Source organism: Nyctereutes procyonoides, unplaced genomic scaffold, assembly GCF_905146905.1.
Source record: "Nyctereutes procyonoides isolate TBG_1078 unplaced genomic scaffold, NYPRO_anot_genome, whole genome shotgun sequence".
Classification (NCBI taxonomy): domain Eukaryota; kingdom Metazoa; phylum Chordata; class Mammalia; order Carnivora; family Canidae; genus Nyctereutes; species Nyctereutes procyonoides.
In genome coordinates this window covers 31,080,460-31,095,701 of record NW_026575048.1, presented here as the reverse complement: position 1 = coordinate 31,095,701, position 15,242 = coordinate 31,080,460, and the positions used below count along the sequence as shown (strand labels likewise).

Genomic DNA, 15,242 nt, shown 5'->3' with positions numbered 1-15,242 from the left:
TAGGAGAGGAGTGAGGCAAAAGGAGCAAATTACTGTGACACTTCCTCCAGAGACCCTGTCAGTGGGGTCTTGCATTCACAAGATTGTGGAAGGAATGAAATGATTCGTGTGCAAGTACTTTGAAAAGGACAGAGCTCAATATGAGGGCTGATCTGTAGAAGAACAACATCAATTTTATGTTTGCTTGTTTGGGAGAAAGGACTGGAAAGATAAAGTTCTGAGGAATAGGGCCTGAGCTGTGTTCTCAGAGAGCCTTTGAGAACATGGAGCAGCCATTTCTAGAAGAAGGAAGAGGGAGGTTCACTCAGCCTTCATCCTCACCGCAGCCTGGTCCTCGCATGTCCAATGAGGAGCCCATGCTCCACTCAGGGTCATTTCAGTGATACAGCAAACTGTCAGGTCTCTACCTAGAGAGAAATAGCAGGAGCCTCTGTGATGTTAGAATGCCTCATGGTGTCCTGCTCTCCTAGGAGGGAGCCCGTCAGACAGCACTGTGTGGTCATTTCTCAGGAGAGCTGCTCATCCCTCCAGGTTAGCTCCCTGCTGAGGGAGTGGAAGTGGTCCTCATCCCCTGATGCCGGAGAAGTAGGTGACCATAGCTCCCAACTTACCCAGGACCCTTGTGGTTTGTTCCTGTTGTCCTGGCATTGATTACTAACAGAGATCCTTTTACACATCCCAATTTGGTCAATAAATAATATGGTCACTCTAATTATAAGCCAATTTTTTATGTAAGCCAATTTTTAAGAAATGTTTTCGTTTTTTTTAAAGATTTTATTTATTTATTCATGAGAGACACGGGGAGAGAGAGACAGAGACAGAGACAGAGACATAGGGACATAGGCAGAGGGAGAAGCAGGCTCCATGCAGGGAGCCTGATGTGGGACTCAATCCCAGGACTCTAGGATCATGCCCTGAGCCGAAGGCAGACACTCAACCACTGAGCCACCCAGGGATCCCCCTAAGAAATGTTTTCTATCATTCACATGTGTTTTCCAGTTTCCCAAATCTGCAATACTTACTTAACTGAATTGTGATTTTTGGGCAGCAGTTCTTACCAGAGGTAGATTGAGTCTAATCTCATCTAGGGTTTTACCTCTTACAGTTTAAGTAGAGCCCAGTAAAATGTGGAAGAAATAATTGTGTGGGGCAGCCCCGGTGGCGCAGCAGTTTAGCACCGCCTGCAGCCCCGGGTGTGATCCTGGAGACCTGGGATCGAGTCCCGCGTCAGGCTTCCTGCATGGAGCCTGCTTCTCCCTCTGCCTGTGTCTCTGCCCCCCTGCCCCCCTCTGGATAAATAAATAAATATTTAAAAAGAAAAAAAAGAAATAATTGTGTGGCATTGCCTTCTCAAAGAAAAAAAAAGTTTTCTTATCTAACAATTATAGTTTTATTTCTTCACCTCCATAGCAGCATTTTGATTTTTTCTTCCTTTTGGTGTGATAAGGTTTACAAGTGAAAACCTGCCAATTAAAGTTCTTTTAGAAAAATGAAGGAAAAGCATATTTGTTTTGATCTCATAAGCTGTGTTTATCATTTAAACTAATAATGTTTATTATGCTTTGTCATTTTGATGACGCTGAGAAATAATCAAATATTATCTTACAGTGTATTCACAGAGATGTAAAACCTGAAAATATTCTAATAACTAAGCAAGGGATAATCAAGATCTGTGACTTTGGGTTTGCACGAATTCTGAGTAAGTAGCAATTTTTCACTTGCTCATCTAATTCAGATGATTATGAAATGAGATAAACTCTTACTTTAGAAATAGAACAGATGCTAAATGTGACACTGTGATTATTCAAAGAAGAAAGGCTCACGTCTACCTTTTAGCCAGTACCTTGGTTTGCACTACAGCTCTGCTCCGCTCCACTCAAATTTATTGCATGTCGCATTCATGTGCTTTGCCTCATAGAGGAAAAGAATTACAAGATGCATTTCTGTTCTTCATGCACTTATAATCTGAAGTACAAGAAACAAAAGAATAAAACTAGATGGCTCACAGTGAAGTACCAAACAAAGCAAGGGTGTAGATGGTTCCCTGGAGGGAGACATTACTGTGCCCCAGAGAGGTCATGAAAACCCCACATGGGGTTGGTGCAACTAGAATAGTAAACCAAAAGTTGAGGAGAGGCTTCAGAGACAGTGCTAAGGAAAAGGAAGTGGGGGTGCCCAGGGGACTCAGGTCATGATCTCAGAGTCCTGAGATTGAGCCCCAGGGCAGGCTCTCTGCCCATCAGGGTGCCTGTTTCTCCCTCTTCCTGTCCCTGGCTCATGCTCTCACTTGTTCTCTCTCTCTCTCTCTCTCTCTCTCTCTCTCTCACACACACACACACAAATAAATAGATAAAATCTAAAAAAGAAAGAGAGAGAGAAGAAAGAAAGAAAGAAAGAAAGAAAGAAAGAAAGAAAGAAAGAAAAAGAAAGAAAAGAAAGAAAAGAAAGAAGAGAAGAAAGAAAAAAGGGAGGGAGGGAGGGAGGGAAGAAGGAAGGAAGGAAGGAAAAGAAGAGAAAGAAAAGAGGAAGTCATCCCAGATAGTGGGGAATCAAAGGGCAAGGGGAACAAAGCATTATTTCTCCTTGAATCTAGAATTGTCGGGCAAGCAAAAACACGCATTAGCAACAACTCACCACGAGGTGGTTGCGCCCAGAATCAGTATCCTGATAGGACCAGACGCAGGTAGCTTCATGATACACTTGGAAGCTGGTTTCAACTTGAGGTTACACTACAGGAACCCTCACTCCTGCCCCCACCCCAAATGTAGGATGATATAGATGCTAAGCTGAAAGACCCTTGAGAGTTGACTTTCCTACCTGAGCACACAGTGGAAGTATTTACACAGTTAGTGCTTCACTGCCTCAACTGTTAGGAGTATTGTGGCCTCAGAGTCACTGAAGCCTGCCTGAATGCCCCACCAGCTCCCAGAGTCATTCACATGGTAAAGGAATGTGACCCACCTGATCTGACTGACGCATTTGCAGTTCCAGGAGACGCCTACACAGACTATGTCGCTACCCGATGGTACCGAGCTCCTGAACTTCTTGTGGGAGACACACAGTATGGTTCTTCAGTAGACATATGGGCTATTGGCTGCGTTTTTGCAGAGCTTCAGACAGGCCAGCCACTCTGGCCTGGAAAATCAGATGTGGACCAGCTTTATCTGATCATCAGAACACTGGGTATGAGTTGCATGTTATGGCTTACAGAGTTGCTAAATTGTTACAGTGATAGAAGAGGTCGTCACTGTAATGAACGAGAGCTTTCTTGCTTCTCCAAAGTGCTGCTCAGTTGCTTGTTCTGGGCTGTAGCCAAAGTCCAACCATTTTCTCAATGCGGAGCCATAACTCCTCTCAGTGAGGAGCTCTCAGGTACCTTTCCAAGTCAAGTCAATTAGCCATGGAATAAGCTATATACTTACTTTCTGTATCAGGCTAAAATAGGAGTCATCTGCATAGAGCTGACTCTAAGAGATATTTGATCAGATGTTATTTCTGCCCACTGTAAAAGAGATTTCCCCCTAACTCTAGAGCAAGGGTCAGGCTTTTCTATAAAGCGCTCGCTGAAAAATATTTTAGGTTTTGTATGCTCTGCAGTCTCTGTTGCAACTCAACTCTGTTCCTTTGTATAGCATTTTAGAATTTACATATTACTTTCACACACGTCTCTTCAGTCTTAAGAAAAACCCATTAAGGACATAACATTTTTAATTGTGTCTGTGTTACAAATGAGGAAACTGAGGCTCAGGGAGCTTCCATGAAGTCATACAACAGTTACATGCAAAGCAGGAATGGGACTCAAGAGGCCTTTTTCATAAGTTTTCACCATGTGTCAGCATCCGTGGCAGTTGGCAGAGGATGTAACCAGAAGGTTAGCTATAGCTTTACACCAAACAGCATGGACTCAAGGAAAGCAATACATCCACACACAAAATAGGTATTTATTAATTCCTTCCCGTAGGCTATCCTGGCAGCATGGCTGCTAGGCAATGGAACCACACTGCTGTTTGGTCTGATGAAGGTCCCTGTTTGGTTCCAACACATTCTTCTGGAGAACTCACAGCATGAAAAAATATAGGGTAGAGTATCACCACAAGCCATGCCTTAAGTATATATTGTTTGGTTTATTTCCTAAAAAGACTGTGTAAATTTACATTAAGCAGACATTAGACAGACCTGAGTGTGAGTCCTGCATCTGTCCCTTAATGACCATGTGACTTTAAACAGGTTATTAAGCTTCTGAGCCTCATTTTCCAAATTAAAAATAGCAACTACTATTCTACTGTGAGACAGTTATGAGTAAAGCCCTCAATATGGTTTTCATACCTACTCTTGGTGAGAGCTGCATGGCAGACCGAGCCACATGTGACTAAAAGAGTTGCATGGGAGAACTGACCTTCCCTGAGGAGGCATGTTTTTGCAGCGACTCATTCTTTCCAAATCTGGAAGGAATAATCAGGTTTAGTATTCTTATATATCTGGACCTCAGAAGTTAACCATTTAAACACTTTATTTTTATTAAATTTATCATGAGTTGCATGGTTTGTATTTTACAGGAAAACTAATCCCAAGACATCAATCTATCTTCAAAAGTAACCAGTTTTTCCATGGCATCAGTATTCCTGAGCCAGAAGACATGGTAAACTGCTCAATTTTGGATGTTTTATTATTTGTGTTGCAGCTTTCTTTAAAGGGGTATTTTTAAAAAATCTGAACTTTTGGCTCCTGTTTTCCTTCTGGCACACTGACATACAGATCAAAGAAGTTGTATTAAAATGATATAAATTAACCCAGAGAATGCTTTATAAGTCTCTTTTCCCTATCTAGTCAAAGATTAACTTAATATTAAATTTGGAATGAAAGTATATTTAGTACCTTACATAAATACCTTGATCCTTTTAGTCAAAACACCCAGTACCTTTCCCTAAAATAATTATCTACTGTTAAATGGTACTTACTGTAGTCTTCTTTATTTTGATAACATGCATTCTCTATTTTTTCAGCTTGTAAAACAAAGCTCAAGTCCATAAAAACCATTTCTTCACAACAGATATTTTCATGTGGAAAGTCATTCTACAAAATGATCCTCATTGTATCCAAACCAAAACTCTAAACCACATTGATCACGGCTACACTCTTGCTGTGTTCTTTGCCTTTCTTTGGGCATGTGTCAGTGACTACTTGACACTCTTACTCTCTCTAGACATTGATTTCCTGTCTGTGTTAGCTAAGCATGGGCTATGACTTTTAAAGCTCCATGTGGTCTAAATTCTGCCTATAGAATGAAAGGACTGTTAGAAGAGATGTTTGCCGACATTTAGACTGTGTTGGCACAAGAGTGGTGCAGGGATGGGGAAAGTCTGCAAAGCCATATTATGGTTCATAGCCATGTGAACAATCTGAGGTTCAAATGATCCCAACCATCTCCAGACACCCTGTTTATTTTAAATTTGGTATTTCATATGATACTTTGATATATATACTAGATTTCTTTTTTATATTTGTTAAAGCTTTTTTTAAAAAGATTGGTTTATTCATTTGAAAGCTGGAAGGCACAAATGAGTGAGTGGGGGTGGGGGAGGGAATAGAGAAAGAGGGAGAGAGAAACTTTAGCCTACTTGCAGGCTGAGCGACTTACATACTGAGTGTGGATCCGCACCCAGGGCTGGATCTGAGGACCCTAAGAGCATGACCTGAGCCAAAACCAAGAGTCAGCCACTTAACCTGCTGCACCACTCAGGTGCCCCTATATTTGTTAAAGGTTTTAACAAATACAAGAAAAGGTTAAAATTGAATTAACAAGGCTAGAAGTTGAATTACAAAAGAACATTTACGTAACAGTTTAAAGAATGGAATACAAATTCACAATACTTGCTGCCTAGTTAAAGGAGACTATTACCTGTGCACCTCAGTGGCTCAGTTGGTTGAGTGTCTGACTCTTGATCTCGGTTCAGGTCTTGATCTCAGGGTTGTGAATTCAGCCCCTGCGTTGGGCTCCACACTAGGTATGGAGCCTACCTAAAAAAAAAAAAAAAAAAAGTTAAAAAAAACCTAAAAACCATAAAGGAGACTATTACTATTATCTTTGAAGCTTCCCCTTCCCTATGTGCTCCTCCCTTAATCCCATTCTCTTCCTTCCCTACTATTCTGAATTTTGTGTTTATCATTCTGTTGCTTTTTGTAGTGCTCATGCACATGTAGCTCAACACATTTTCATTAATGCTCAAAACATTCCCTATAAGTAGACCTGGCACAGCTATTAAAGTACTGTTGTAGGATTTCAGGGAAATTTGGAGCTCACATTTACCAAGCGTCCATTGCAAGACAATGTGAAATTAAGAAAATAATTCCAGCTTTTGTCTTTTAACCTTTGTACTATAGTGTAAAATTATATAAAAATGGACTTTAAGAAAGTCCTTAAAAGGAATTATCTAGTCTTCTAGGGGAGGTCTTTCTCCAGAGTGCACTTCTAATATATTCAAAATAAACATAACTTTGTTGTAATGTAACATTGAAATTCTTTATTTTGTTTTCTAGGAAACTCTTGAAGAAAAGTTCTCAGATGCTCATCCCATGTCTTTGAATTTCATGAAGGTACTTAAGAATCAATTATAACCATTATTGACTACAAATTGTAATAATTGAAGCTGGTAACTCTGGGAGGGATTGACAATATAATGTTTTAGATACATTGGGTTAAATGAAATTTAAAATCATTTTTTAAAAAATTAATAGACCAGGCAAACTCAGAGACATGAAGACACCAGATAGAGTTCTTTTACTAGGCCCAAAAGAAATAGTCAAACAAAGGACAAATTCTAATATAAAGCAGGGGCACCTGGGTGGCTCAGTGGTTGAGTGTCTGCCTTCAGCTTGAGTCATGATCCCAGGATTCTTGGGTCCAGTCCCTTGTCAGGCTCCCTGCAGGGAACCTGTTTCTCCCTCTGCCTATATCTCTGTGTCTCTCGTGAATAAATAAATAAAATATTTTTTTTAAAATTCTAATATAAAACAGAAGAAATTCACCTATGATTAGGCTGCCGTTCATGCTTGACCAACTGACCCATGCAAGAAGATGTGACTCTTATATCCACCATGGATACTGAAAGTTCTTAGTGGGATTTGGATGGAGATATCAGTAAAGGTATCTATCTTTAGCAACCAATTAAGTTCTATCTATAGCAGTGGTTTCCATACTATTCATCAGAATGACTACTCATCAGAACGAGCTTTTTAAAAATATACTTTCCAGTATCTAACCTCAGAGTTACAGAAGCATAATCTCTCTGTATAGGACCTTGGAATTTGCATCTTTAAACATCCCCCTAGGTGATTATGATACACAGCCTAGCTCAGAAATCATCTGATCTAGATGGCAGAGCCACCTGGATGACCTAGAGTCAATTGGATAGACTAGCCATTGTTCTAGTGGTTGTCACTGCCAAGGTGCTATCCAGGGTGCTGGATTCCTTTGGTTTGAGTCCTCCTGAAAGCCTGGCATCTCTGTGCCCTCAGACTGCCCTTACCAATGCTTCACTGGCTCTCAGCTGCCTTCTCTCTCTCTTCCTGATCTGACTTGCCTTAACCCAGCACTCTGCAGGCCCTGTCCTAGAAGTCCAACTTCCTAACCTTGTTCTGGACAGATTGTTATGACCCACCTGCTATTTAGCAAGACCTCCTGTGGGGAGGTATCTGTCCAGCACTATAAACCCAACCCATTCTCAGGTGTAGGTCCAGCCTTCTGCTAGTTACTCCTCTAACCAGAGGAAAAAAACTTCCTAGAAGGCAACTCCAAGGCAGAAAAACTCCAAGGGGGACACGTGGGTGGCTCAGTGATTGAGCATTTGCCTCTGGCTCAGGGTGTGATCCCGGGGTCCTAGGATTGAGTCCCACATTAGGCTCCCCACTGCTTCTCCCTCTGCGGAAGTCTCCGCCTCTTTCTGTGTGTCTCTCATGAATAAGTAAATAAAACCTTTTAAAAAAATACTCCAAGATATAGGACAAACTCCCTGTCTTCAGCTCCAAAGGTGAAGTGCCCTGTTTGCCTGCCCACTTCTGGATGAAGCTAGTTTTTTTCACTCAGCTATTTGATTTATATCTGTAACATCTGACCTGAGACCTAAGGATTCTCTAAGTTCATCAAAGATTGTGCTGTTCCATGGGCCACACCCTGTCTGCTAGACTCCTGCCCCAGGCTAATTGAAGGAAGGCTTTCTTTCACTAATTGCAATTGAGATATCTTTAACAACAAATAAATACTAGCTACTGTAACAGGTAGTTGTCCCATGGGAATAGACCACCACAAAGTTAGTGGTGGCATGCAGTAGCCAATCTATGGCAGAGCTTTATGATCTCATCTTAACCCTTTACATTTGTAAAGACCCTAATTCCAAATAAGATTGCATGATGAGATACAGGGAGTTAGGACTTCACCATAGTTGGGGGTGGTGAGACACAAGTCAATCTATAACAGTGCCCTTGAGACAAATCAGAAGTGTTAAGTAGACTACTGCATATGTGGGTCTGGAGCTCAAAGGAGAGGTCTGGACCAGAAATATACATGTGGAAGTCTCTGATAAACCTTAATAATTGAAGCCATTAAGCATCAGTGTGATTAGCTAGAAACAGAGAGACAGAAAGAGCCTAGGAATGTGCCTGGAAGAGTTCTATCCACCCACAGTGGAGAAGGAGGTAAGTTAACAAAGGTTGGTTTGAGGAGTGGTCACGAGGTAAAAAGGAAAGGGAGGCATCAGGAAGCCAAAGGGAGTTTCAGAAAGGAGGTTGTAGTCAATAGTGTCTAATACTGTGGAGATGAGAACATGATCTCCCTATTGGATTTATAAATCTGGAAGTCATAGGTATGAATGGCAGGAATCACTTACGTGGAATGATGGAGGCAAAAGCCAGAGCAATGTGATGAAGAAATAGACTATTACAGTTTATATTCAGAATCTTTGAATATCAGTCTTTCTGTGCTGGTTATAGTCCTGACAGTGTTAGAATTTGAGGAGACAGACCCCCAGTAGCAGTTAGACTTAATTATGACACAAATCATTAACTTGGGGTGGGGGTGGGGGATCTGCTTGGAGCAGGTAGTGGCTGTGGAAGGACAGGTGAATCTAATTATGCTGACTGAGCAGAGTTATTTCTTAAAACCGGGTCCAATCAGACACGGCTCTGAAGGGCCGTGAGACTGTAGGGGTGGCAGCAGGTCTCCGGTGTCTGGGTGTTCAAAGGCTGCTCTAATTCCTTAAGAATCATAATCTGTGTTTCTTCATGGGAGAAGCCCCATTCCCTGGCCAAAGAGTACCAGGGCTTCTTGAAGAAAATCTTTGTGACAGGACTCCACTGACCCCACTGCTGCCAGAGTCTTCCCCTCTCCTGAAGGCAAAGCTAGAGGCTTCCAGTAGCCTCTAATATAAAGGTCATGATGCTATCTTTTCCTTTTTGCCTCTAGCTTTTCTTATATAAATATATATGCCAATTATCCAGGTTTTAGACTTGTTTCATTATGAAGACTCATACTTCACCCATCTCTCTAAACTAGTAGTTATCAAACTTGAGCAGTATCAGAATCACCCAGAGGGTTTGTCAAATGCAGATCTGGGCCCCACCCCCAGTGCTTTGGCCTGAGCAAGAACTGCATTCATTCATTCATTCATTATTTATTTTTTTTTAAAGATTTTATTTATTTATTATGAGTGACACCCAAAGAGACCGAGAGAGGCAGAGACACAGGCAGAGGGAGAAGCAGGCTCCATGCAGGAAGCCCGATGTGGGACTCGATCCCTGTCTCCAAGATCATGCCCTGAGCCAGAAGCCAGATGCTTAACCGCTGAGCCACCCAGGCGTCCCAAGAACTGCATTTATAAGAAGTTCCCACGTAATGCTGGTGCAGCCGGGATCACACACAGGATCACACTTGAAGTGTCCCACAAACTATTTACTTTGACAAGTAATGAAGAGATGTCATTGGTAGAAACACCTGACCTACTTGTAGCTCCCTTCCAGAGACACTGAATGGTCAATTCTACCCTCAAGACTTTGAAATGGCAAAAGGAAAAGCAATTCCATATATTAACAAGTTTCAAGTACTTGATCATTTGCAAACCTGAAGATTTTCTAAACTCTTATCTGCCCTAACAAGTTATTCAATTTTGGGGCACAGTAACAAAAAAGGCTCCTCTTTTAATACTTTATTTTCTTCCAAAGGAGTGTCTGAAGATGAATCCTGATGACAGATTAACCTGTGCCCAACTCCTGGAGAGTCCCTACTTTGATTCTTTTCACGAGGACCATATTAAAAGAAAAGCACATACTGAAGGAAGAAACAGAAGACGTCAGCAGGTACCTCAGTTCAAAGTTAAAGTGCTATAAAAATTATTCTTTTATTTTCTTTTTTCTACCTTTCAAAGTGAGAGTAGGTGGACACCAAGACCTTTCTTTGTACTGGTTTAGTTATATTTGTTTATTTTAATAAATTTTTGGTGATTGATGTAATAAAACCATAAAACTATGGAAATATTCAAATTTGTTGCAAAATCTTATTGCAAACATACTTGAGTCAGAGTATTGCTCAACTTTTTGCTATGCTGATTGGATAGTTCACCTGCCAGATCATGTACCTGAAATACAACAACTTCATACAAAAAAATCCCTAATGACAGCAAGACTGAGTTTGAACATTACAGAGGAATCCCGGGACCCTCCTGTTGCCTCCAGACACACCATTAAAAGAAACTTGACCTGCCATCTTTTTACCGATGGCAGGCACCCAAGCCTGTCTTCCCTAAGCTCTTCCTCAAAACCGACGACAAGCTCTGGCAGATACTAAGAGATGAAACTCAAACACTTGGGAACCAAATTCTATCCTAAAAAAATGCCAATATCATAGAATAATATGATGAATATGACAAATACCAATTCTGCGTTTTTTTAGGTGCTTTACTTGGTTTCAGAAAAACTTTGAAGTTGAAACATAAACCCCATGGAAGTGGGTGTGTTTTGGTTTGAGGTTTATTTTCTATCTTATATCCCCAGCACCTAAAACAGTGTCTGCCCCATAGAAGGTACTTGGTAAATACTATCCAAATAAATAAATAAACGAATATTGCTTATTAATAAGTGAAGATGTAATTTTCAATTTATCAGACTGACAATCATCCCATTCTATGTTTGCTTAAGCTTCAACCTTTGATCTACTTATTGGTCACTTATCTTCTCATTAGCATGTCTACCATATAGGAAGAAAGCAGGGGTTTTTTTCTTTTCAAATTTTTGATTATTGGGATCCCTGGGTGGCGCAGAGGTTTAGCGCCTGCCTTTGGCCCAGGGCCCGATCCTGGAGACCCGGGATCGAATCCCACGTCGGGCTCCCAGTGCATGGAGCCTGCTTCTCCCTCTGCCTGTGTCTCTGCCTCTCTCTCCCTCTCCCTCTCTCTCTCTGTGTGATTATCATAAATAAATTAAAATTTTAAAAAAACAAATTTTTGATCATTAAAATCAAAGTTTGTTGAGAAAGATCTAACCAATCAACAAGATGACATATTAAGATGATTTTCAAAATTTTGCTGCATAGACCATTTTATCTTTTACTGTTTGAGTTATGTGTTTGCAAGTCAAGCCCAATACACTTTACTAAACTGAAAGATTAGCATTTGGTCAAATAAGTCTGAGGCAGCAGTTTGAAATACAGGGTGAGTTGTGCATAAAAACACTAAAAACATAAAAACCCTTAAAAACATCTCACCAGATTCCCTACCTTTGGCCTGGGAGGATGAACCTTGGTTCATCCAAGGATCCCCTTGGTTCCTGATTCAAGTTTCCCACACTCACCTTAAGGTGGTGCGGATGCTGCTACCCCTTCTAGTCTCCTGTCAGAGGCTGTGTGTTCCCCATTCCTTAATACCCTCTAGCCCAGCTGATACAGATCAGGGACTTTATTTCTCCAGAAGGAAAAGAGGCACAGAGAGCAGCATGTACCTAGATAATCTCATTTACAGAACTCATGTCATGTTCTCCATTCTTAGTCACCTGCATCCCAGCCCACTTTACAAGAAAGCCTTACTAGAGCACCCATCATTGAGACCAGGCCTAACACCTTCCACCACCAGCCGAAGTCTCTGGAGAGAAAGGCCAAGAGAAAGACAGGGATGTCGTTCAGGTTCTGGTTTTCTTTCTGAACATGTGCCTCTTCCCTAAACATTTTACCGAATCAGAAAATAAACTACAAATTCAAAAAGACTTTTTTCATTCAATGTGGTTTTGCTTTGTGAGTTCAAATTTCTACCTAGATCCCAACTCCTAGATCTCTGAGTAAGTGACCAGCAATTTCCTTAAGACTAAATATTGTTTAAACAACTGATAGGAAAGAGGTTTTAAATCTTTACTGTTTTGCCAATATCCTAAAATTAATATGCTGAAATTAAAAATTTAAGACAGGTAGAACGTAGACTCTTGGAATTATTGCCTAACAGCTGGTGGGCATCTAGCTTTTAAACGCTGAGATACTCAGAAATGAATGTACTGAAATAAATGAGCTACACCCTTGAGGATCCTAGAATAAATAATAAGTGTAGTAATAGAATAAGTAATAGAACCTAATTTTCAAGTATCAGAGTATCACAATTTTTGGAAGGGTAACCCTATTTGATTTTTAAATTGATGTCTTTTGACATCTTTGTATCATGTGTATCCTTTTTGTTTTATCATCTTTAAATCAAACTGTACAAATAGGAATTATTTTCCATTTACTTTCTTATTTTTGTCTTGTTCTGCTATTAGAATCAACTGTTGCCTCTCATACCAGGAAGCCACATCTCCCCCACACCTGATGGAAGAAAACAAGTCCTCCAGTTAAAATTTGATCATCTTCCAAACATTTAGGAAAATGTTCTTTCAAGTGGAAAGTAATTTAATATGTACACATTTTTGTACAAGAGAGATAGGAATTCTCAATGTTTCAGATGCAAATGAGCCATATGAAAATTAAGATGCCTTCTAGAATTGTTTTGCTCTGATCATTACTGATTCCTCTGCCCGTGCTTTTTATATGCCAACTTTATCTTTTAGAACATTTTCTTTAAATGTTATAGAGTCTGAAACTGCACATATGGAGGAGACATTTTCAATTTCATCAGAGCAGCCCCTCCTGAGGCAATTTATATTGAGAATTTGTGAGCTTGTATGTTGATTTTTAAAAAAAGATTTACATATGTCATTTCAGCTTACCTGACTACATAATGTCTTAGAACATTATCAAATATCTTGCCTAGCTGTTGTTTGTCTAAGGAATGACATTATGTTTCTGCATTTTAATTCACTCTTATTGTAACTCTGTTGAGTAATGCTGGATTTTATATTGGTGGAGGAAGGGAACTTTGAAATGTCATGTAGGTTTATCCCTCGATTTCACGGCAGACTCTACTTTCTCTGTCTCATGAGACGTTGATGATTCTAATTTTAATGCTAGCCAGAGAAAATTCCATACACTCAACACAGCAAATAAGGTGGCTACACTACAAGGAATTACCATCTTCATGACATAATCCCCTGCGATAACTGACTGCTGATTCTAATGCTTTCCTTTAGAACATCATAGTTTCTTATTCTTTTTCCTGGCTCAATCGTTTCAGTACCTGGATGTATCCTGTTGGGTGTGTGTCCTAAATAGTTCACTGCCAATACTCTTCCAAACATTTGAATCCACAGCTTCTGTGAGCTTTTGCAGCCCTAAACTGGTATATCACGATCACATCAGGTTTGTAAATGCTTCTAACAGCAGAAAGATTATCTTTCAGTTAACTGCTCTGTGTCTTCTACCAAAAAAAGGAAGCAAGCAAACATCACAGTAGGTAGGCCCCGTTTACATTGGGATATTTCCCAAGTAAACTTGACAGATATACCCACATACGTGCACACATATGTACAAATATATAAATATATGTTTATTAGTTTTGAAACATGGTAGGTGCCTTTTATCCTAGACATGTAAGAATGAAGTTATTTAAAGGGCTTTTAGTTTGCTAACAAGAAACTTCATGTAAAATAATAGCATGGGGTTCTCTATCACTGTCTGGCATAAAGGCACAAAAAAGTGATGTCTCAATAAATATTAAGATTGTTTCACTAACTCTTTTCTGCTCCTGGGTCTGGCATGCGTACCTTAACATTGTCAGATTTTGCAGATACCCATAAGTCCAAAGATGCCGTGTGTCTAGCACCTATATACCAAGCATAAATTGTTTTAGGAAAACACACTAATGTCTTATGTTCACCTCTAAAAGTTTATTGCGCTTATAAACATGGCTATGTAGACTTCTAGAGAATCTTCTTCAGTTATATGGGAGCATCACTTAGGAATTGTGGCATCTAAATAATATTTTCTTGCTCACTGGAAGAACATTCTAAGAGGGTTTATTTAGTCATTTAAGAGCTTAGTGTGAATATAAGCTCCTATGGTCTGCTTATTGTCATTTTATCATCAAGACTGTGCCTCTTCAGATTTGTATGTTTCTTGCATTTTTAATTAAATAATACTACAGGAACAAGGAAAATGAGAAATAAAAGATAAAAGGCAACTTTGCTGAGAGTTCTTTTTAACCTTCATAGTGTTTCTATCATGTAAGCCTTCTTACTGCCAAGCTACTCATACTGCACCAGCTTTCCTAAATATCTAGATTGTATCACACACACACACACACACACACACACTCAGAAATTCAAAATACAGCACACAACCCTAGTTCCCATTTTGCTTATAATCATGCTTCAAACGATGATGGACTTTTTGGCAAGGGTTGATAGGTGACTGCCTTTTCTTATTTTTGCTTACATGTAAGAATTAATGCAAACTGGCATTTTACTTTCTCGATTTTTTTTCCATAGACAAATCCATCATTTAGAGATCACTGGGGAGGAGAGAGGAGAAAGCATCTAATGCTTAGGAAAATGCTCTTTGCCATCCTTTTACTATGAAGAAAAACAACCTCCTTTAAAAAAAAAAAAGATTTTATTTATTCATGAGAGACACAGACAGAGAGAGAGGCAGAGACACAGGCAGAGGCAGAAGCAGGCTCCGTGCAGGGAGCCTGATGCAGGACTCGATCCACGGGTCTTCAGGATCATGCCCTGAGCCGAAGGCAGGTGCCAAACCACTGAGCCACCCAGGTGTCTCCCAAAAAACAATCTTCTGAGTCACATTTGCACACGGGCACTTTCCCCTGGTGACCCGGGCCCTGTAG

At 40.2% G+C, this 15,242-nt stretch overlaps 1 protein-coding gene across 2 annotated transcripts in view; it reads left to right on the top strand.

Annotated features, from left to right (window-relative positions):
• Positions 1 to 14,562, top strand: part of CDKL4 (cyclin dependent kinase like 4) — a 49,258-nt gene extending 34,696 nt beyond the window's left edge. For both annotated transcript variants that reach the window (XM_055327363.1, XM_055327362.1), the window contains 6 exons: positions 1,609 to 1,699; positions 2,986 to 3,183; positions 4,557 to 4,639; positions 6,538 to 6,594; positions 10,213 to 10,347; positions 12,784 to 14,562. In XM_055327363.1, the coding sequence (XP_055183338.1) occupies positions 1,609 to 1,699; positions 2,986 to 3,183; positions 4,557 to 4,639; positions 6,538 to 6,594; positions 10,213 to 10,347; positions 12,784 to 12,885 (666 nt within the window). In that variant the 3' untranslated portion in view covers positions 12,886 to 14,562. The remainder of the gene's footprint in view (positions 1 to 1,608; positions 1,700 to 2,985; positions 3,184 to 4,556; positions 4,640 to 6,537; positions 6,595 to 10,212; positions 10,348 to 12,783) is intronic.
• Positions 14,563 to 15,242: the final 680 nt, after the last annotated feature.